Source organism: Gossypium raimondii, chromosome 12, assembly GCF_025698545.1.
Source record: "Gossypium raimondii isolate GPD5lz chromosome 12, ASM2569854v1, whole genome shotgun sequence".
Taxonomy (NCBI): domain Eukaryota; kingdom Viridiplantae; phylum Streptophyta; class Magnoliopsida; order Malvales; family Malvaceae; genus Gossypium; species Gossypium raimondii.
The window spans coordinates 27,737,401-27,759,300 of record NC_068576.1 but is presented as its reverse complement, the minus strand read 5'-3'; the positions used below and the strand labels follow the sequence as shown (position 1 = coordinate 27,759,300).

General features: G+C 32.4%; 1 protein-coding gene across 1 annotated transcript; it reads right to left on the bottom strand.

Annotated features, from left to right (window-relative positions):
• Positions 1–859: 859 nt before the first annotated feature.
• LOC105763621 (glycerol-3-phosphate acyltransferase 1) lies at positions 860–3,012 on the bottom strand. Its single transcript, XM_012581896.2, has 2 exons — positions 2,171–3,012; positions 860–1,819 (listed from the first exon to the last, which is right to left on the bottom strand). Exons 1-2 carry the CDS (start codon positions 2,912–2,914, stop codon positions 938–940), a joined length of 1,626 nt encoding a protein of 541 aa, XP_012437350.1. The 5' UTR covers positions 2,915–3,012; the 3' UTR covers positions 860–937.
• Between the last annotated feature and the right edge of the window lie 18,888 nt (positions 3,013–21,900).

Sequence of the window (21,900 nt, the reverse complement as noted above, 5' to 3'; positions counted from 1 at the left end):
TATATAAATTTATTGTTTTTGGTTAGTTTAGATCTAGTTGCTTTTATTTGTTGTTGCAGGAGGGCTGAAAAAAACAAAATATTTTATTTTAAAAAAATCTCAAAATTAGTGGCGTTTTTTAAAAAAGCGCCGCTAAAAGTCATATCAAAACAGTGGCGTTTGTGAAACAAGCGCCGCTAAAGAACACTACTTTTAGCGGCGTTTTTGAACAAGCGCCGCTAAAGAACACTACTTTTAGAGGCGTTTTCTTCCAAAGCGCCACTAAAGAACATGATCTTTAGCGGCGTTTTATGAAAAAGCGCCGCTAAAGAACATGATCTTTAGTGGCGTGTATTTCCTTAGCGCCGCTAAAGATCATGTTCTTTAGCGGCGTTTTTTTCTGTAAGCGCCGCAAATGTTAGCAACGTTGTCGTTAGCGACATTTTTTGTGGCGCTTCTTCAAGCGTCGGAAATGGATTTAGTGGCGTTAAGAAGCGCCGCTAAAGGCCTAAAAAAACACCGCTAAAAACCTGTTCTGGTGTAGTGAAAAATCCCGGGATTCTATATTGGTCCGATGGTGTCGAGACAAATTGGCTCCAAGAAATTCGATAAGTAAAGTAACACGGGATTTTAGAACAAGGGATGAATTAATTCAGGTCCACAAAAGAAATTGACGATTTGAATAGCTGAAGGGGTGATTTTATAAAATGGTAGTACACTCATGTTGCAATCTGCAACTGAATGATAATCACTATAGATCAAATTTCAGACTCAATGCGGTAAGATATCATCTGACAAAAAAGGACCATATCTTTTACAAAAAAAAAAAAAAAAAACTCTATTGCTCAATGGAGAGGCGACTGGAAAACAGGTCCAGAAATATTTGAAAGATCTGACATATATATGTTAATACAATAGGGTTTAAGTGTGCAAATAAATTTTGTTGTGCAGGAGCTTGTCAATTTCTCTTATTTTCACGGACAATCCCTTCATTACCTGCTAACATCAAGTACTTGTCTCTCCTAGTAAAGGTAGTACACTCAAATCCCAGTGCATCGGCCAGCTTTCTCTGAATATAATTTGCCACTTCAAAGCTAGATCTGCCCCCGGCACATGTAAACTCTGGGGGCACCTTTCCAAGGATTTGAACATGGTAGCTAGGTCTAGGGTTCATCAGGAAGAAAATGGGATCCAACCATTTCAACCCACTTGCAGTTGTTCCATAAAACATACTTACATGAGCGTTCATGGCTACTGGAACTATCTCATCAGCTAGTTCAGCAAACAATGAGCTAAACCTTAACAAATAAGGCTCTCTGCATGTAGTTCCTTCAGGACACACCACTAAATCACCTTCACTCAGCAACTTTTTCATGGTTTCTCCATCTTGCTTCCGGTCCCTGGTTAACCTAACTGTCTTGATGGGAGCTATTATTTCAGACATTTTGCTCAAGCTGTAGGTCACGGCTGTCAAAGGCTTGCACAATGCTGTGCTAAGGAAAACTGGGTCTAAAAGAGTTCGATGGGTACAGACATATAGAACACCTTTTTTCTGTTCTGAATTGGATGAAGGAAAGCAGCCTTGGAAAGTTAGCTGTACTCCACTCAGAGAACCCCAGAAAATAGCTAACCTGTAAGGCAGGCAGATACCAACCAGAATCCTAAATATAGCGAGAACTATCCCAAATGGAAGCCACAAGAACATGCAAAGTGTTGCAAATGGTGTTGGCAAGAAAGCTAGTCTCCCATCATGAAATATAAGTGGCTTCGGGTACTTGTCCCTTGGCATCAAACAACTTTGATTGTTTCTACCATCTTCCTTGTGCACCACATAGGCTTCCTGTCCCATTCACAAAAATTGAATTAATGACCAAAAATTCCTCACTAAACAAGTTTTTCTTCCAAAGGAATTAAGGTTAGTTAATTATGGCTCCTAACATCATTTTAAAAGTATTAATTGGTTTACGACTTTATTAAATTATTTTTAATGCATTAGATGAAGATATCATATATAGTAGTCTAAAAAATAAGCCATTAATGAACTCATTAGGAAAACTCTGAAAACAAGGGTTTTCAGGTGGGTAGTCTCTGTACAAGGTAGATCTAGTGTGCAATAACAGGTTGCCCAAACTTGACCATTATTTATTTTTCTTTTTATACTTAAATAATAGGTAGAAGTAAAAAAGAATACCTTGCAAAGGGAGATAAAGTGATGGTCATGGAGGCTTGAACTTCCGAGGCCAACATCTGGCTTTTTATCACCAAAGTATGCCTTTAAAGCTTTGTGCTTTACCAGCAAACCGGAGCTGGATAACAAGCCTGTGAATCGGTTCCCAACAGTGTGCAATTCAGTGCCTACAACATCATCGACGGCCATGTATTCTTTGAGAAATCCTTCCACCATAGCTCTAGGTATACTTGTAAACACAACCCTTGAACTTGTTTTAGACCAAACTTCATAAGCTTGGAGATTAAGGTTCTCAAGATAAAACTTTGGCAAAACAGCCCTGCCAACGCTCTCAACGTCCTTCTTCCTAAGCCCGCAGAAGGATATAAAAATCATTACCCTCAATTTGAGTTCATAGTCCAAAACCCACAAAAACGAGCACGATAAAAGCAACAGAAAGGCTCTCAAAATGCCTCCAGCTTCAAAAGAAAGTAGCATGAAGTAAGGGAAAAAGGTTTTTGCTCTTAATAAGACTCCATGAATATCACAAACCAGTGTTTGAGAGCTTCTAATATTATTGCCTACATCACAGTGGGAAGCACTAGGGAACAAAGAAGTAGCTTGCTGCTGTGATGACGACCTAGGAATTTGGTTCCTTAGAAAGAACCCATAGTTTCTCACCTTCCTGGCGGCTCTATAACATGAGTTAGCCAGCAGCTGGTACAAGACCCAGTCCGCTAGCTTCAAAAATACCACAGGAAAAACCATGGCTTTCCTGCTTCAGTAGCCAATGATATAAATAGCTGAGAGAAAGAGATGGGTAAAGAAATACCACAGGAAAACAAAGGTTTTGCCTAGAAGGGGAAGAAAATATAGGAAGGGTTTGTGTGCAGAAGTAAAAGAAAAACAGATAGTATTTATAGGAGAGAGAGGCATACAGTGTATGGAGGAGGTAAAGGTTGACCAAGGTGCATTTGGTTAGCCACACAGCTAGCATTGATTGCACAATCAATCTTCTCCTGCTATTTCTGCTTCCTTTTAGCCCTCTTAAAAAAAAAATAGATTGGTTCCAGTGATCTTTTTATTAAGTTCCATGAACATGCTTCTAGTTCTGCATGAGCGGCTGCATTATTTTAATTATTTGGCTAAATAGTTAGGTCAGATTCTTGGTGACCGCCTTTCTAATTAGTCTCCGGGATTTTTTGTTTGAAATTTTATATTGGAAAGTGTGCTTATAAGTCGAGCTTGCACATTGAAAACTGGACAACTTGAGTGGATTTCAAATTTTCAAATACACAGTCTTTCCTCCACATGAACCAATCCCATGTTAGATGACCAGTATCGTATCGGATCGATTGACTTTCTTCAAAACTATTTTCAAGATTGTTTAAAGGTCATACTTTTACTTTATTAAAAAATTAAATCCACTTTTCCTATTGACTTTCCTTTAATTGCTAACGTACATTTCTTTGTATAATTCCGAGCTGTTGGATGTACGTTAATTTAGAAATCCATACAGATGGATTCAATCGGGTAAAATGTTAAATTAAATTGGATAGTTGAATTAGATTTTTATTTTTAAATTTTTTAATGTTTTAATAATTTTTATTTGAACCGGTTAAATTAATTAAATCAATAAAATAATGGCTTAATTGATTCCACCATCTATCTAATTTAAAAATATTTATGTAATTCTCACTTTTCTTATTTAAATTGTGTCGGTAAATACAGACATATAAAATTGAATAGGGAGAAATTCACCGTATAAAACTAAAAATAATTTTTATCTTTATTTTTTATGATTAATTTATAATCATTCAATGATTAAATTTATCAATATAATTGTACTTATTTTGAATGTAAATTTTTTTAATGGATCTAAAATATTGTATATATTAAGGGCTAGTTTGGCAATGCTTTTGAAAAGTGTGGTGGAAAAGTACTTTTGAAAAATTTGAGTGTTTGATATTGCTGTCAAAAAGTGCTTTTGAGAAATAAAATATTCATTTTAGACATGATATTATAAAGTAACAAATATGTATTTAAATAATGTTCAAATTAGTTAATATTATGATATTTTAGCAAAAATATAAAAATAATTTATTATAACTTATTTTAATATTTTAATATATAATATTAATTTTAAATATTTCTAAGTAATTAATATTAATTATTTATTAAATTTAATTAGAATATATAAACTATATTTAAATATTTAAATATAATAATTAAATATTTGTAATTAGATATTGACACAATTGTATTATTTTAAAATTTATTTTTATTTTTAATTAATGCTTTTAACAAATTTGTATTATTTTATTTTAAAATGTATTTGAATAGTAAGGTTAAAAAGTAAAATGCCAACCAAAAACACTTCGGGCTGAAATGAGTTAAAATTTCTGCTTTTTATCTGTGAAAAGTACTTAAAATAAGTTAAAAATTTTCTACACTAACGTCTGTTCTTTATTGCTTTTAGAGAAAAATACTTTTTAATAGAAAAACTCATCTGAGAAGCATTGGAGAACACAGCCTAATACTTATTAAAGGTCTGAAAGTTTTTTACAAAAAATAAATAATTAAAAAATTTAGAATTATATTAAATTTATTGATTTATATAAATGAAATAAAAAATATGAAGATTAAAAAAATTAAAAAATTAATCGTAGCTAGTATAACTCACGAAATTTAATTCTCATAATCCTTAACAAGTGATATAAGCAATATTTGAACAAGAAATTTATGACATTTATATTTTTCTCCAATTACCGAGAAGTTTTCTTAATTTAAGCCAGCTGCTATGGCAGCCTGTGAGGCGAGAGCTGTGTGAAATAGCTAGCAATATATCTAATATGACTATATTCATTTATACTTTATCAAAGCTTTGAATTGGAAATTCCTTGACTAGTTTTTTAGGAAGTTAAGATCATGCAAATAAGTTGATTTGGATTTCTTAGATGTAATGCTCTGGATCCTTTATTAAATTCATGACCTACCTTGCAGCATTATATATACAATTAAGAAAGAATATTTTGAGAACCTATTAATCTATCTATTGAGGTTAATCCCTTTGCATGATCGATAAACAATCTATTAGTTGCTTGCAAGTTCCTTTGAGTTTTGGTAGGAAACCCTTAAGATATATATCACGCAATTCTCATTAATAATGGAGTTGGTAACGTTCAATCATTTGGTTTTGCTATTTCATGTAATCATGTATTTTGAGTGTCCGGCAACAATAAGAGATTCTAGAATTCATCACACAAATCATAATTTGATTTCTTTATTTTATAATTATATTAGAATATTTAACTAATTAGGTTTTATGAGTTAAATGACACCAACACTGAAAATTAGTTGATCTTGCTAGTCAAATATTCGTCCAACTGTAATTGGATTAAATCACTATTAGATATAAAAATAGAGATGGACATCATAATTTATTTACGCAATCGAAATCTTTTTATTTTTCGAATCTTATCTAGAAAGTAGTAAATAATATAATTAATAAGTACAAATTGTTATTTAAGTTCAACCCACTCACTGAATTATTGTACGAAAATCAGTTTAGAAAACAGTGGTTTTAGGCACAGCACATGTTTAAAATTTTTCTTAAAACTAAGTCTTATGGTATTTATAGTAATAAACCTTTAACTGAATTATTATATGTGGTTTTTATGAGGTGGTGCAAGTCATTTCCTGGCTTTATACCAATCAATCTTCTCTTTTATCCTCGTATCCCGAATTGCTTTAAGTGTGGGCTAGCTCAAACAAAATGAACCTAGTGTATAGAAGGAAAGCTTTTATTAACTTTCAGTGGAAAAATTAATTCTCTCTATAAAATTAGAAGTTATGAGTTTTTCTAAAAAAATAAAATTTATTTTAAAAATAAGTTGTCACTATTTTTGACAGAATTACAGTACTTAATAACTTGTGTAAATAAGTTAGCTAATAGTTACCGTAATACTCAATTTTAGCCCGGGCTTACAATAATAAAATAAAGTCTAAGTCCAGTACAAAATTATATCATTTGGCCAGATCGGAACGGTCCATTACTTGAAAAGGTAGAAGGTCCATCTACAAGCTTATGGAAACATAATCTTCAAGGATGTGCAATCTTAGATATGATATATGCAATCTTAGATACGATATGCAATCTTAGAAGATGTGATTTTGTAATCTTAGAGATTTAATTTGTAGATACCCTTTAATCTTAGCCGTTGATGTAATTGATCTGTACCGTTGGATTTGGGGAGGCTCAACTATAAATAGAGGCCTCTCCCTTCATTGTAGGGGACGGAAGTTTGGAGTAATAATAATTCTTAAGAGTATTCCCTTAAATTTCTCTTTCTCTTGCGTTTTTATTTTCTTTGGCGTGTTCAATAGGGTCCTTTCGACTTCATTTATTTGCGGATTTAGGCCCAGAATTTATGTCAAAGCTTGATTTAGTCTTTTTATTTATTTATTATTTATTATTATTAAATTTGATTTTCTTGTTATTAAGTTATTATTATTATTATTATTATTATATTATTATTATACATATGCATATTTTTTTTACAATAATATATATACATACATTTGTTTAAAAAACTTTTATAAACACATGCATATATTATATATATATTTTATTATTATTTTATTTGCATAACTTTTATATACATATATATACATTTACATTTTATATACATATACATTTTTATTTCCTAACTTTTATATGCATATATATACACTTTTATATTTTTTACTTTGATGAATATGTATATATGTATGTTTTCTTTTATTATTCCTCATAAATTTATATATATATATATATATATATATATTTCTAAATTAATTAATTTCAATATATGTAATTATTATTATTTGTTTTATATATATGTAATTATCTTTTTATAATCTATATATATGTAGATAATTATTATTATTTATATATGTACATGTATATATTTATATATTTTTCCTAATGAATATTTTTTATATTTATATATATACATATATATCTATGTTTTTATTTTCGAAAATGCTTAAATACATACTTATATTTTAATGCATATTTTATAATTTATATGTATATATATTTTTCGTTATTGTATTATGTATTTTGTTTGTATAAATTTATAATCCAAAATTTTATGTGTAAATCATATGTTTGCCTTTTATTCTTCATAATTTCAAGTATATATTTTGTATTTTTATTTTTATTTCCTTCATTTGTTTATTGATTTATGTTTTCATTTACATTTCGTTCATTTATTTGATACTTTGCATATCATGGATTATTGTTTTTTTGTATATTAATTTCGTTTATTTATTTGTTTTATGCCATTGTTGTATTTGTTATTGTGACATTTATACATACTTTCAATATAACATTACGTCATCTTTTTACTCGAATTTAAAAATGGAAAATTTTCAAAATGGAGATAATACTCGTATTTAGGATTTTCAAGAAAATTGAGCCCTAACGTATTGGGTTCCAATTTTCTTCGTTAAATCTAATAATCGAGAATTGCTCTTTGATCAAAAATAAAATTAAAAAGCTTGTTATTGGGAATCTAATACGTTGTGTCTTAACGCATTGGATGCGACGTATTAATTTCTTGAAACAAAGATTTAAAAAATATACATATTAATAAAAGAAATATTCAATGTTTGGGACATTGAGAAATTGTGCCCTAACGTATTGGGCTGCAGTTTCATCATAAATCTTAAACAATTGAATATTCTTTTAAATTTTATCACACAAACCTTTTAGACAAACTCATCTTGAAGAAATAAAACATCGTGCCCTAACGCATTGGGTGTGATGCTTTCTGTTTCAAAATGAGGGAGTCTTAATGGATAATTTAATTAGGGATCATATTTTTCAACTCTCGGCATTAAGACATTAATTAATCAACTTGGTACCAATTTTTGGGCGTTATGAGGGTTCTAATCCTTCCTCATACGTAACCGACTCCCGAACCCGTTTTTCTAAAACTCGTAGACCAAAGTTGTTTTTAGGTGACCCAATCACACCTTAATAAAAGATTGGTGGCGACTCCAAATTTTCATCGACAACTAAATTTTTTGTTTTTTTTCAAAAATAAAAATGGTTTCGACAGCCTGGTGACTACACTAGGGACTTTTTTTATAAGAGAGTCGAGCCACAAAGTTGATTAATTCTTGTCTTATCGTCGAGAAAATTTTGTTGTTTTAAAAAAAATTCATGGTATCCTATTGCATTCATTATTTCTTGCTTAATGGATTTAAGTATTGTTTGCATTACACATTACATGAGTTGAATAATTTTACCCTTTTAAGTGAGAGCGAGAAACTAGTCCCTCGTGAGGTTTTCACCTCCGTGCAAGGTAGTGGACCGCTTCAGGGATACATCCGTAGCTATGTCTTCGTGAGATTTTCATCTCCGTGCAGCCATAGGGAAATGTATTCCTCTGAATTGAACTCGTTCCATATGAGCATATAATGGGTGAGGATTGAGGAATCTGCTAGTTCGGGTACCCTTGCTCTAGAAGTCAAACCTCATATAATGAACCTTAGGAATCCACCTTAGGTAGAGCTACACTGAACCCTAGTAGACATCCTATCAGGTGTTTTATTATTTCTTGATTATATTCTATGATACTGACTTTTAGTGTTTTATTTTGATTGCATGACATGGCATTTCATTTCATTATAAAATGCGTCGGTTCATATTCAGTTGCTAGATAGGAAGCTTATCGTGGAAAAATGGTTTCTTGATAAAGTGGAAGAAATACGACTGCTCGAATATATTCCAAGAAACACAACAAAAGAAGGGTAATGAAAAAGTATATGACTTTACTTCATGGCCCGAGAATTTAAGTTGATTATTCAAGAGCTGCCGACATTTAAAGAAGTAGATGAGCATTACGAAGACGGGCAGATAATGGATCACGCAAAAAGGAGCTAGTAGTGGCGTCCATTGGAAATTCGCGTGATTTGTCTTAAACATCCAGATGAATGAAAGATTGACGTTGTCTCTTGGAGTATAGGGGCGATGCCGTACATGTATCTGTTTTATGTAAAGAAATTTACTTTCTAGTAAAGTTTTCTAAATGAAATTGAATCAAAATTGACGCCTTTTTGCATTCATTTCATGCATTGCATTTGCTTCATATGTCTTTAAAAAAATACTAAAAAATTCTAATTAATTTAAGTCATTCCTCAGATAATATGGAAACCAACCAACCTACCAAACACAGCTACGGTACTCGATCGAAAACTAAAAACATGGAACAAAGGCTGGAACAGTTCCAAAAGGAAATGCAAGATCAGCTTCAAAAACAAATGAATGAGCAGCTTGAGAAGATTCAACAAAAAATGATGGACAAAATGATGGAATCTCAGGGGAAAATGATGACTCAGTTAACTCAGTTGTTGACTAGAGAAGTTGATAAAAGGAAAAGCTCTGTGCTTAATGTTGAAGAAGGAGACAGTGAGGGGCCTGTTTATCCCCCAGGCTTTACCCTTCAGCACGTTGAGGTGTATCCACGCAAATCCTCTGTCACCATCAAGCCTCACCAGGTTCAGGCCGGTGCTGTAACACCAATAAATTTTCAAGCTGGATCAGACTCTAACCCCGGAGACAACATTGTTAATCCTGCTATACCTGACTTCGACGAAACAGCTGAAAAGGAGAAAATGAAGGATGAACTGCCAAAATAGCTAGAAGAAAAGTATAAATGGCTTGAAGAAAAATTTAGAGCGATGGAAAGTGCTGAGAGCTACTATGGGATTGATGCTAAAGAATTGAGCTTGGTTCCGGATTTAATTCTCCCTTACAAGTTCAAAATGCCAGAGTTTGAGAAGTATAATGGAACTAGTGGCCCCGAAACTCATATTACCATGTTTTTTAGGTGGATGACTGGGTATGCTAATAACGACCAGCTGCTGATACATTATTTCCAGGATAGCCTCACAGGGGCAGCATCTAGGTGGTACAATCAATTGAGCAGTACCAAGATTAATTCATGGAGAGATTTAGCACAAGCCTTTATAAAGCAGTACAGTCATGTAACTGACATGGTACCTGATAGAATCACTCTACAAAATATGGAAAAGAAGCCCGGTGAAAGTTTTAGGCAATACGCACAGAGGTGGAGGGAGGTCGCTGTCAAGGTTCAGCCACTGCTCCTGGAAAGGAAAATGTCAATGCTATTCATAAATACATTGAAAGCTCCGTTCATCACACATATGTTAGGGAGTGCCACAAAAAGCTTTTCTGACATAATCATGAATGGTGAAATGATTGAAAGTGCCATAAGGAGCGAAAAGATTGATGCTGGAGGAAATAACAGAAGACAAGCCTCAAAAGAAAAAGAAAATGAGGTGAACAGCGTGAATACGTACAGCAAATCAAATGCTAATCATCAGGGTTCATCAAGACAAGAATCATATGTGAAGCAAGGTACTAAAAAACTCCAGTTCACGCCAATTCCAATGTCGTACAATGAGCTGTATCAAAGCTTATTCGATGCGCATGTTGTTTCTCATTTACATGTGAAGCCTCCACAGCCTCCGTATCCTAAATGGTACGATGCAAGTGCACAATGCGATTATCATGCGGGAATGACGAGACACTCAATAGAGAATTGCATTACCTTCAAAAAGCTAGTCGAAAAATTCATCAACATAGGTATTGTCAAGTTGGATGGTTCATTTAATGCAGAAAATTTGCTACCCAATCATGATTGACAATGGGGTGAATGCAATATATGAAGAGATGTTGGGAAGTGTTCACATCAATGACATATAGGAAGACACAAATGAAAGGGGGACCTTGTTAGATATCCCCCATTATAAATCTGGGAGTGTTCTAAGTAATTGAACTGCGAAAGAAATTCCTGTAGTTTTTAGAGCTTATTAAGAGTAATGTTCAGAACATTTTTGTTGTTTTTAGCCTAAAAATGATAGAAATTCCTTTGTGAAATAGGCTCATGTCTGAACGTCATTATTCTAATAAAATACATCTTTGCATTCATTTTTGAGCCAATATTTTTTCATTCTTTTTGAAATAATTATTCTTTCATTCTTTTGGATTTTCTTCCACGTCATTATTTTATTCATAATTATATTGTACAAATAGTTATTCATAAATACATTATTTTATATTGGGTCCCTAGATATCAATATCATGAGTGACGCTGCTACAAGCTCAGAATTTCCTTTTGAGCGAGGCATGTGTTTAGAGGGATTTCATGACTTTGAAGATGACATAGATTGTAGCCTATTTCCGGACTTGTTAAGGATGGTAGAACAAGTCGAGAACAGGATCTTACCCTACAAAGAATCATTAGGATACATGACTTCTCCTTATATGGGGCATGAAGGTCATTTGGTCGATCTCGCCAAAAGAGTCTAACGATCATTGATTCATCTTTGTGATCGTCAGTTATTTTACTAAATGAATGGAAGCTGCTTCATATGCCAATATCACAAAGTCAACAGTTAGCAAATTCGTGAAAAATAATATGTTAGTATGGAACACTAAAAGGATCATATCTGACAATGTACTAAATTTGAACAATTGTACAATATCAAAAGTTTGCAGTCTGTTCACGATTAATGCCATATCGCCCAAAAAAAAAAGGATGGCGCGGAAAAAAAAATTTTGCCGGGGCAATGCCTTTCTCTTAGGCCCATCGCGGTTTTGCCTATTGAAGACAAAATTCTTTCTCTCTGAGTTTTTGAATCCAATTTCGATTGAAGAGGAATGTTCAAAGTTGTCCATCATGGTCAAATGTGCCAAACGCAAATGATGCAAGTTCACAAAAAAGGTCCGTCCTAGATAATTCCTTGAGAGGGACCTGGTATTGAAGAAGATCCTTCCCATACAAAAAGAACTTCATCCCAAGCTGGGAAGGACCTTATGTGGAAGGCCTTATTTGGAAAAGCGTCGATTTTGATAAAAAAGGATAACACGGACATGCCTAATCCTATGAGTTCTGATTCAATCAAAAATATAAAAAATATAAAAAAATAGCAAAAAAATAGCAAAAAAAAAAAGGAAAGGAAATGGAGAGGCCAAGGTGAAAACCCGCAAAGGGCGCCTTAAAACCAAAGGGGATTTGAGTTGAAAACCTGAAAAGGGCGGCTCAAATATTGATCAGAATGGGGCATGAGGTGATCAGAGCAGTTCAAATTTTGATCAGATTGGGGCATATGATGATCTTGAAGCAACAAGAAAGGGTAGACAACATCTTGGGACATCGACAGAGTACTATAGATCTCCTAAACACATGTCAAACTCAAAACGTTTGTACAGAGAAGCTCAAGCTGCGATATCTGGGGCACCCAATTTTTTATACTATTGAATCTGTTGTTCTTGGAATACTTCATTCTTTTCCAAGATACATATTCCCAATCAATTTCTTTGTTTACTATTTTTGATAATCTATTCCTTTCGAGCTATGCTCAGAACCAATTGGATTCTCATCCATTGTTATGACCTTTTTGCAAGCATGTTGCATTGGAATAATAATTAATGGACTAATAAAATTTTCACAATGGAGGTTTTGCATATTACTTTAGAAGTTTTTAAATAATACAGGAGCCTGAAACAAGACTATTGTTTAGAACACACCAAGTTTAAAGGTTGAAATGTCTAAGAAGGAAAAGTCTAAATTAAGACTATCCTATGGGATTTTGTTGTCCAAACATTGATTGAACAAAATGACAAGATGTCGTGTTGGTGACAAGGCTTCAATGAACAAATAAGCAATGATAACCGAGTGATAAGAAGAGGTTTTCTCGGAGAAGAGAATCTTTCATTTATGCATAGGCATTTGGTATGACACCCTGTGAATGGTGTAAAGGACCAAAGAATTTCACATTCTATATCCTTAAATTGTATAACAAAGGATTGAGAAAAGGCTAGATCTTTCAGCCATTGGGTATCAGTGGGAGGAAGATGATACGAATTTTATGTCCAGTGGATTAAATCTAGAGGATTACCGTGGGGGCAATCTGTGGGTATTTCTTTGGAAATACCAGTCGAATAAAATGACGTTCTGACGTGTCGACGTTAAAGCCTTAATGAACAGCGAGCAATGAAAACCTAAGCATTAAAAAGGGTCATTCAAAAAAAAAACACTCTGCATTCATGCAAACGTCATTCATACACGTCTAGTTAGGAGCATTTGATTCATTCTGATCATGACATCCTAATCTCTAAGCATAATTAGATTCATAAAATGCATTATACAGATCATGTTCCCCAGAGAACAGATCATTGAAAATAGCAGATCTTGCCTTCCTATACCGGCAGCGAAGCAGATTAAAGACACCAGCCTTGCCTCCCTGGGTTGCAGCGGAGCAGGTTGAAAATAGCAGATATTGCCTTCCTGTACTGACAGTGAAGCAGATCGAAGACACCAGTCTTGCCTCCCTAGGTTGCAGTGGAGCAGACTGAAGATAGCAGATCTTGCCTTCTGTCGACAATGAGCGATCGAAGATACCGATCTTGCCTCCCTAGGTTGCGATGGAGCGGGCGAAGACGATGAGATCTTGCCTTCCTGTACCGACAGTGAAGCATATCAAGGACACCAGCCTTGCCTCCCTGGGTTGCAGCGGAGCACGTTGAAAATAGCAGATCTTGCCTTCCTGTACTGACGGTGAAGCAGATCGAAGACACCAGTCTTGCCTCCCTAGGGTGCAGTGGAGCAGACTAAAGATAGCAGATCTTACCTTCCTATACTGGTAGCAAAGCAGATCAAAGACACCAGCCTTGCCTCCCTGGATTGTAGCGGAGCAGGTTGAAAATAGTAGATCTTGGCTTCTTGTACTGACAGCGAAGCAGATTGAAGACGCCAGTCTTGCCTCCTTAGGTTGTAGTGGAGCAGACTGAAGATAGCAGATCTTGCCTTCCTGTACCGGTAGCGAAGCAAATCGAAAAATCCGGCCTTATCTCCCTGAGCAGCAGTGGAGTAGGTTGAAAATAGTAGATCTTGCCTTTCTGTACTGGCAGTGAAGCAGATCGAAGACATCAGTCTTATTGCCTCGATTTAGTCTTTTTATTTATTTATTATTTATTATTTATTTTTATTAAATTTGATTTTCTTGTTATGAAGTTATTATTATTATTATTATTATTATTATACATACACATATTTTTTAAAAATAATATATATACATACATTTGTTTAAAAAAAAAACTTTTATAAACACATGCATATATTATATATATTTTACTATTATTTTATTTGCATAACTTTTATATACATATATATACACTTTTATATTTTTTACTTTGATGAATATGTATATACGTATGTTTTCTTATATTATTCCTCATAATTTTGTATATATATTTTCTAAATTAATTAATTTCAATATATTTAATTATTATTATTTTTTATATATATGTAATTATCTTTTTATAATATATATATATGTAGATAATTATTATTTTATAGATGTACATGTATATATTTATATATTTTTCCTAATGAATATTTTTTATATTTATATATATACATATATCTATGTTTTTATTTTCGAAAATGCTTAAATACATACTTATATTTTTAATGCATATTTTATAATTTATATGTATATATATTTTTCTTTATTGTATTATGTATTTTGTTTGTATAAATTTATAATCCAAAATTTTATGTGTAAATCATATGTTTGTCTTTTATTCTTCATAATTTCAATGTATATATTTTGTATTTTTTATTTCCTTCATTTGTTTATTGATTTATGTTTTCATTTACATTTCGTTCATTTATTTGATACTTTGCATATCATGGATTATTGTTTTTTTTGTATATTAATTTCGTTTATTTATTTGTTTCTATGCCATTGTTGTATTGGTTATTGTGACATTTATACATACTTTCAATATAACATTACGTCATCTTTTACTCGAATTTAAAAATGGAAAATTTTCAAAATGGAGATAATACTCGTATTTAGGATTTTCAAGAAAATTGAGCCCTAACGTATTGGGTTCCAATTTTCTTCGTTAAATCTAATAATCGAGAATTTCTCTTTGATCAAAAATAAAATGAAAAAGCTTGTTATTGGGAATCTAATATGTTGTGTCCTAACGCATTGGATGCGACGTATTGATTTCTTGAAACAAAGATTTAAAAAATATAAATATTAATAAAAGAAATATTCAATGTTTTGGACGTTGAGAAATTGTGCCCTAACGTATTGGGCTGCGGTTTCGTCATAAATCTTAAACAATTGAATATTCTTTTAAATTTTATCACAAAACCTTTTAGACAAACTCATCTTGAAGAAATAAAACATCGTGCCTTAATGCATTGGGTGTGATGCTTTCTATTTCAAAATGAGGGAGTCTTAATGGATAATTTAATGAAGGATCATATTTTTCAACTCTCGGCATTAAGACATTAATTAATCAACTCGGTACCAATTTTTGGGCGTTATGAGGGTGCTAATCCTTCCTCATACGTAACCGACTCCCGAATCTGTTTTTCTAAAACTCGTAGACCAAAGTTGTTTTTAGGTGACCCAATCACACCTTAATAAAAGATTGGTGGCGACTCCAAATTTTCATCGACAACTAAATTTTTTGCTTTATTTCAAAAGTAAAAATGGTTTCGACAGTTACTATTTATAAAGAAATGATACAAGATTTACCCTTTAATAAGGGTTAATTAAATAATAATATTTTAATAAAAAATGCAGTATTCTACTACGAGTAAAGGCGGAGGCAACCCTAAAAGGAACTAAGGTTTGTTGCCTCTCATGTCTTGAGATGGGATTTCGGGCTTGTCTCGTGTATGGGTACAATTATATGTGTTATCCAGACTTTTATACAACACTTATAATTTATCCAAAATATTAATTAATTAGTTTTTCCCAATTAAATTATTTTCTCAACCCAATTCTAATTTCTTTAAAATCATGACAATGTTAACGTATTAAAATCTATGAGGAAATAAATTTAATTATCTTATTCAATAAATCTATGACGACTAATTAATTTAATTCTTACATCGAACTCTAATTATTTAATTACGTTTAATTAAATAATAATTCAAAAAATTAAATTGATTTCTAAGTCATCTTTGTTACTTGGCGAGAAAATGTATTCACTACGGATAGTGATACTTTTGATTCAATTCTCTTATAATTTTCATTCATTCCACAATTATCGATTTTACATGCAATTTATTTTGGGTTATCTCGAGTTAGCGGAAGGATCGATTGGACATATATAATTACGACTTAAATAATTTATAATTAAATTTTGATTCTTTGCCTATTAATTACAACATTATTTAATCATGGAATCATTCTACTATAGTACTATGTCCGAACTCTCTCTTATTATATATCATTATGAAAGCTACTCAATAAGTATTCATCCAATGACCTCTCATAAGTGTGTTACCCTCATAGGATATCCTTAATATCTTTAGGATAAAATTCGTTCTCCCAATGTGATCCTATTTTATCTCATTATATTCATTATATCTTTTGATATTAAAAGTCAATTACTAATACATAGTAATTAAATTATTTGCCTTATGATAAACAACCTGTGACCACGTTCCTTTTTCAACAATCATGTAATGTGAATGACAGAATATCATTTTCTTAGAAAAAATTCGGTTTGAAAATGATTTTCTTGCACAGCGAAAAATAAAATTTTGAAAATCGATCCAGTTTGTGATATTTATAGTAATAAACCCTAGATCGAAATTGTACCTATGTTTTCGGATAGACAGATTATTGTCATTCTCGGCTTTCAGCCAAATGATCTTCTCTACTATTCTTGTACCACAAATTGCTTCAAGTATAGGCTCGAACGATTCAAATCAAACATAGAACCAAAAATAGTTTTTTTCCTTGGGGTAAAAACAAAAATTCTTTTATCAAATAGAAACTGGTAGAACCGTTATTTCAAAAAATATATTTAATTATTAAAGAATAAAAGTCTCTCTATTTTCGGGCAAAATTATGATATCTGAAAGTTGTGTTAATAGCTCTACTGATGCCATCTATTTATAGGGAGAGAAGGCAAAACCGTTGTTGAATTGTAGAAGTTTATTTCAACTAGAAAAACGAAATCCTAGTTCAACTAGGATGTAAGGGGCGATAACCCTAGTTAATAATACTAGGGTTTGTCGTCCTCCCTTATTAAATAAGGGCTTTTGGGCCTCTTCCATATCAAGTCCAGTTACAAGTAATTTCTGGGCTTTTAACCCAATATTTGTTTTTTTTTCTATTTCCCAAAAAAAAAAACTTCAATATATTTCCAATTAAATAATTTTCTAACCCAAATCTAATTCCGTTAAAATCATGACAACTTTACCATAAAAGAATCTATGAGAAAATATATTTAATATTCCCTTATTCAACGGTTCACTATGATCAAATTATTTATTTCCAATTTTTAACTTCATTTATTTTGAAAACATAAATTCATTTTTCAGGCCATTTTCATTTTTTCTTTTTCTTTTTCATTTTGGATAAAACCACAATCATTTTCAAATGATTTCATTTCTCCATTTTCATTTTGGAGAAAGCCTAAATCATTTCCAAATGTTTCCTATTTCTATATTTCACCATTTTTGTTAATTTCTATTCATTTGATTCAACTTACAATTCATTTCTCGTTTCAGTGAGCTAGTGGAGGGACGGATTGGACATTAAAATTTTTCCAAATACTTAAACAAATCAAAATAATTTATTTCACTACTTACAATAAAACTGTCCACTCGCGTAACAGTCACTAATTTAATTATAACTCGAGTTACGAAACTCAAAATTTAGATCCGTAAATTTTTCGTGAAATTAGACTCATATATCTTCTTACCATAAAATTTCCAAAATTTTTGGTTTAGCCAAATAGTACAGTTTATTCTTTAAAATCCCCCTTATTTCACTACTCTACAGTTCTGATCCCTCTTCACTAAAAATCAATTATCTCATTGTATGGGCTTCATATGGTGCTTCTGTTTGTTTTTATTGAAAATAGACTCACCAAGGAATCTAAAAATATAAATTATGACTCATAATCCTTTCTTTACAATTTTTAATGATTTTCTAAAGTCAGAACAAGGGACTTCAAAAACCATTCTGACCCTGTCTCACTAAAATACAAATATCTCATAATATATAATTTCTTTTCCTATTCCGCTTCTTTCATGTGAAAATAGACTTGTAAGCTTTAATTTTATATCTCATTTGCTCTCTAATTCCATTTCTACTTTCCTTGGTGATTTTTCAAAATCACGTCAATGTTGCTATCCAAAAACTATTCCATTGCAAATTTTTACTCTTTTATAATTTCTTTGTATTAACTATCATTTAGGCATACATAATATCAAAACATGTTCTTAAATAGTCATTTCAATAGCTACTCATTAACCATATCATAAGGGCACACACAAAATTACTAAGTCCCTATACATGCCATAACTTAAAACGTTTCGATCATAAAATACCGAGATGGTCTGTTGATAGTGTGAAACGAGCTCCAACTACTTTACGATCCCCGAATTGGATTGGAAATACTATAAAAATGAAGAAAACTAAAGGGGGTATGCATAAAGCTTAGTAAGTTTACAAGCAAATAAATAACAACATTTATCATAAATAATTATACTCATAAATTATCATCAAGTATCATGGTCTTTGCTTCTTCTTTACTTACTCTCTTACTTGTTTACTTAAATAACTCATGATTATAACTTACTCCTCCCTTACTGAAATTTCTTTCTCAACTGATAACTGAGATATTCTTAACCCTTATAACTCACCTGAATCGTTTATTATGCTTTTACCTGTACTTTCATGTAGCATAGTTTATTTACTAGCCCGTTGAACCACTTGGAATACTAAGGATACTCGGGTCTCCTGTCTGATAATAACATGTCAAAGCCATGTCCCAAACATGGTCTTACATGGGATGTTTCCTGTACTTATAATGCCATATCCCAGATATGGTCTTATATGGGAGTTCTGATATTAGTGCCCATACCATGTCCTAAACATAGTCTTACAGGGGACCCTGATCTCTGTGCCAATGCCATGTCCTAGACATGGTCTTACATATGACCTCTCAAAACCTCAGTAATGCCAATGCCATGTCCCAAACATAGTCCTACATGGGATCTCATTCCCTTAATGTCATGACATTTGTATCCGATACATTTCTAATGTTTCAACGGGACTTTTAAACACTAATTCTCTATCATCTCATACTTGAGTCAACATTAAATAGTTTCATGAAATAAGTACATAATTGCTGGAAAATAACAAAATTAATAAAGATTATTGAAATATTGCATTTATTTACCGTAAACTTACCTCGCTACAAAATACGATCAAATCTAGCAACTTAGTCCTCAACCTTTTTCTTTCCCCGGTCTAACAACAGATTTCGTTCTTCTTGATCCATAATAGAAAATTTAGCTTATTTAATACTCACATTCATGAAAAAAGTCCTTGACTCAAACTTTGACAAAATTATGATTTTGCCCCTAAACTTTTACATATTACACTTTTGCCCTAAAGCTCATAAATTAAACTTCATCCCTTATTCTTATGTTTTATGACATGCTGAACATCTTTCCCTTCTATGGCAACATTAAATTCTCACTCTAACATTTACTTATGAGCATTAGTTTTTTTACTGATTATGTCGTTTTACTCGTTTTCACATAAAATCGCCTAGCAAAAGTTGTTTAACATAATTTCAAGCTTCATATTCCACCATAAAACATCTAAATAAAAACATTTCACCTATGAGTATTTTCCCAAATATGAACCCTAACATGAATTAATGGTAGAATAAGCTAAATCGAGCTACGAGGACTCCAAAAACGTAAAAAAAAACATTAAAAACGGGGCTTGGATATACTTACAATCAAGCTTGAAAGTGGCCAAAACCCTAGCTATGGAGAACTTGTAAGTTTCGGCTATGGTGGAAGAAACATGAGCACATTTTAGCTTTATATTCCTTTTTAATTCATTTAATTACTAAATGACTAAAATGCCCCTAACTTAAAAAATCCTATTTCACTTATCTCATGTCCATTTTTGTCCATGAAAATCTAATAGTCTAATTACCATTTAACGACCTCTACTTTAATTATGCACTTCAATTAAATCCTTTATCATATAAAACTCATATTTACCCACTTTTGCAATTAAACCCTAATATGCAATTCAAACATGCAATCACTGAAATTTCTTGTCGGTATTCTAACACATGCATCCAATCAATCGGTAAATCATAAAAATTAATCACAATAATTTTTTCTATCTCAGATTCGTGGTTTCGCAACCACTGTTCTGTTTAGGCCCTATTTCGGGATGTTACATTTCTCTTCATTTAGGAATTTTCTTCCCCCGAAAATATTACCTATGAAGAGATTTGGGTACTGTTTTCGCATAGCCTCTTCAGATTCCCTTGTAGCCTCGTCTATCCATGCCTATTCCATAATAATTTCACAAGTGCAATACTTTTGTTCCTTAGTTGCTTGACCTCTCAAGCTAGAATCTTTACTGATTCTTCACTGTAAGTCATGTTTGGCTGAATCTTAACCTCTGTCTAAGAAATCACATGTGATGGATCTGAACGATAACGACATAACATAGACACATGAAAAACATCATGAATATTCTCTAACTCAGTCGGCAAAGCTAACCGATATGCTAAGGGCCTAACTTTTTCAGTCACCTCATACGGTCCAATAAAACGTGGACTTAGTTTGCCTTTCTTGCCAAATCTGAGAATTTTCTTCCACAGGGATACTTTCAGAAATACCCTGTCACCAACCTGAAACTCAATCTCTTTTCTTTTCAAATCTGCATAGGATTTCTGTCTATCTGAAGTTGCTTTCAAGCAATCTCTAATGACTTTTACTTTCTCTTCTGTTTCTTTAACTAGATCAACCCCGTAAATCTGATTTTCCTCAAGCTCTATCCAATATAAAGGCGTACGACACTTACGTCCATACAAAGCTTCATAAGGTGCCATCTTCAAACTCGACTAATAACTATTATTATAGGCAAACTCTACCAACGGCAAATATTTCTCCCAACTACCTTGAAATTCTAAAACACAACATCTGAGCATATCCTCAAGTATCTGAATAACTCTCTCTGACTGACCATTGGTCTAAAGATGAAAAGCTATACTAAAACTCAACTTTGTGCCCAAAGCTTCCTGCAATTTCTTCCAAAATCGAGAAGTAAATCTCGGATCTCTATCTAAGATAATCGATAAGGGTACTCCATGTAGCCTGACTATCTTTGAAATATACAACTCGGCCAACTTGTCAAGTGAATAATCCATATGAACTGGGATAAAATGAGCTGACTTCATTAGCTTATCAATCACAACCCATACTTCATCTTTCTTTCTCGGTGTCAACGGCAACCCTGTCACAAAATCCATGGTAACTCGGTCCCATTTCCACTCAGGAACTAACACAGGCTGCAATAAACCTGAAAGTACCTGATGTTCGGCCTTTACCTGCTGACAAATCAATCATCTAGAAACAAATTCTGAAATATCTCTTTTCATTCCTATCCATCAGTACATTTTCTTCAAATCATTATACATCTTTGTACTACCTCGGTGAATAGACAAAGAACTGCTATGTGCATCCTGTAAAATCTTTCGAATAAGCTCATCATTCTTCGGTACACATATCCGATTTTTGAACATCAAACAACCATCAAAACTGATCTGAAAATCAGACTCAACACCTGACTTGCACTGAGCTTTTTTAGCT

What these genes read in the sequence shown, in the direction of transcription:
- LOC105763621 (XM_012581896.2), bottom strand. Translation starts at nt 2,914, where the DNA reads ATGGTTTTTCCTGTGGTATTTTTGAAGCTAGCGGACTGGGTCTTGTAC. An exon ending in ACTTTATCTCCCTTTGCAAG is followed by an intron (nt 1,820 to 2,170) that starts GTATTCTTTTTT and finishes TGAATGGGACAG; the next exon opens with GAAGCCTATGTGGTGCACAA.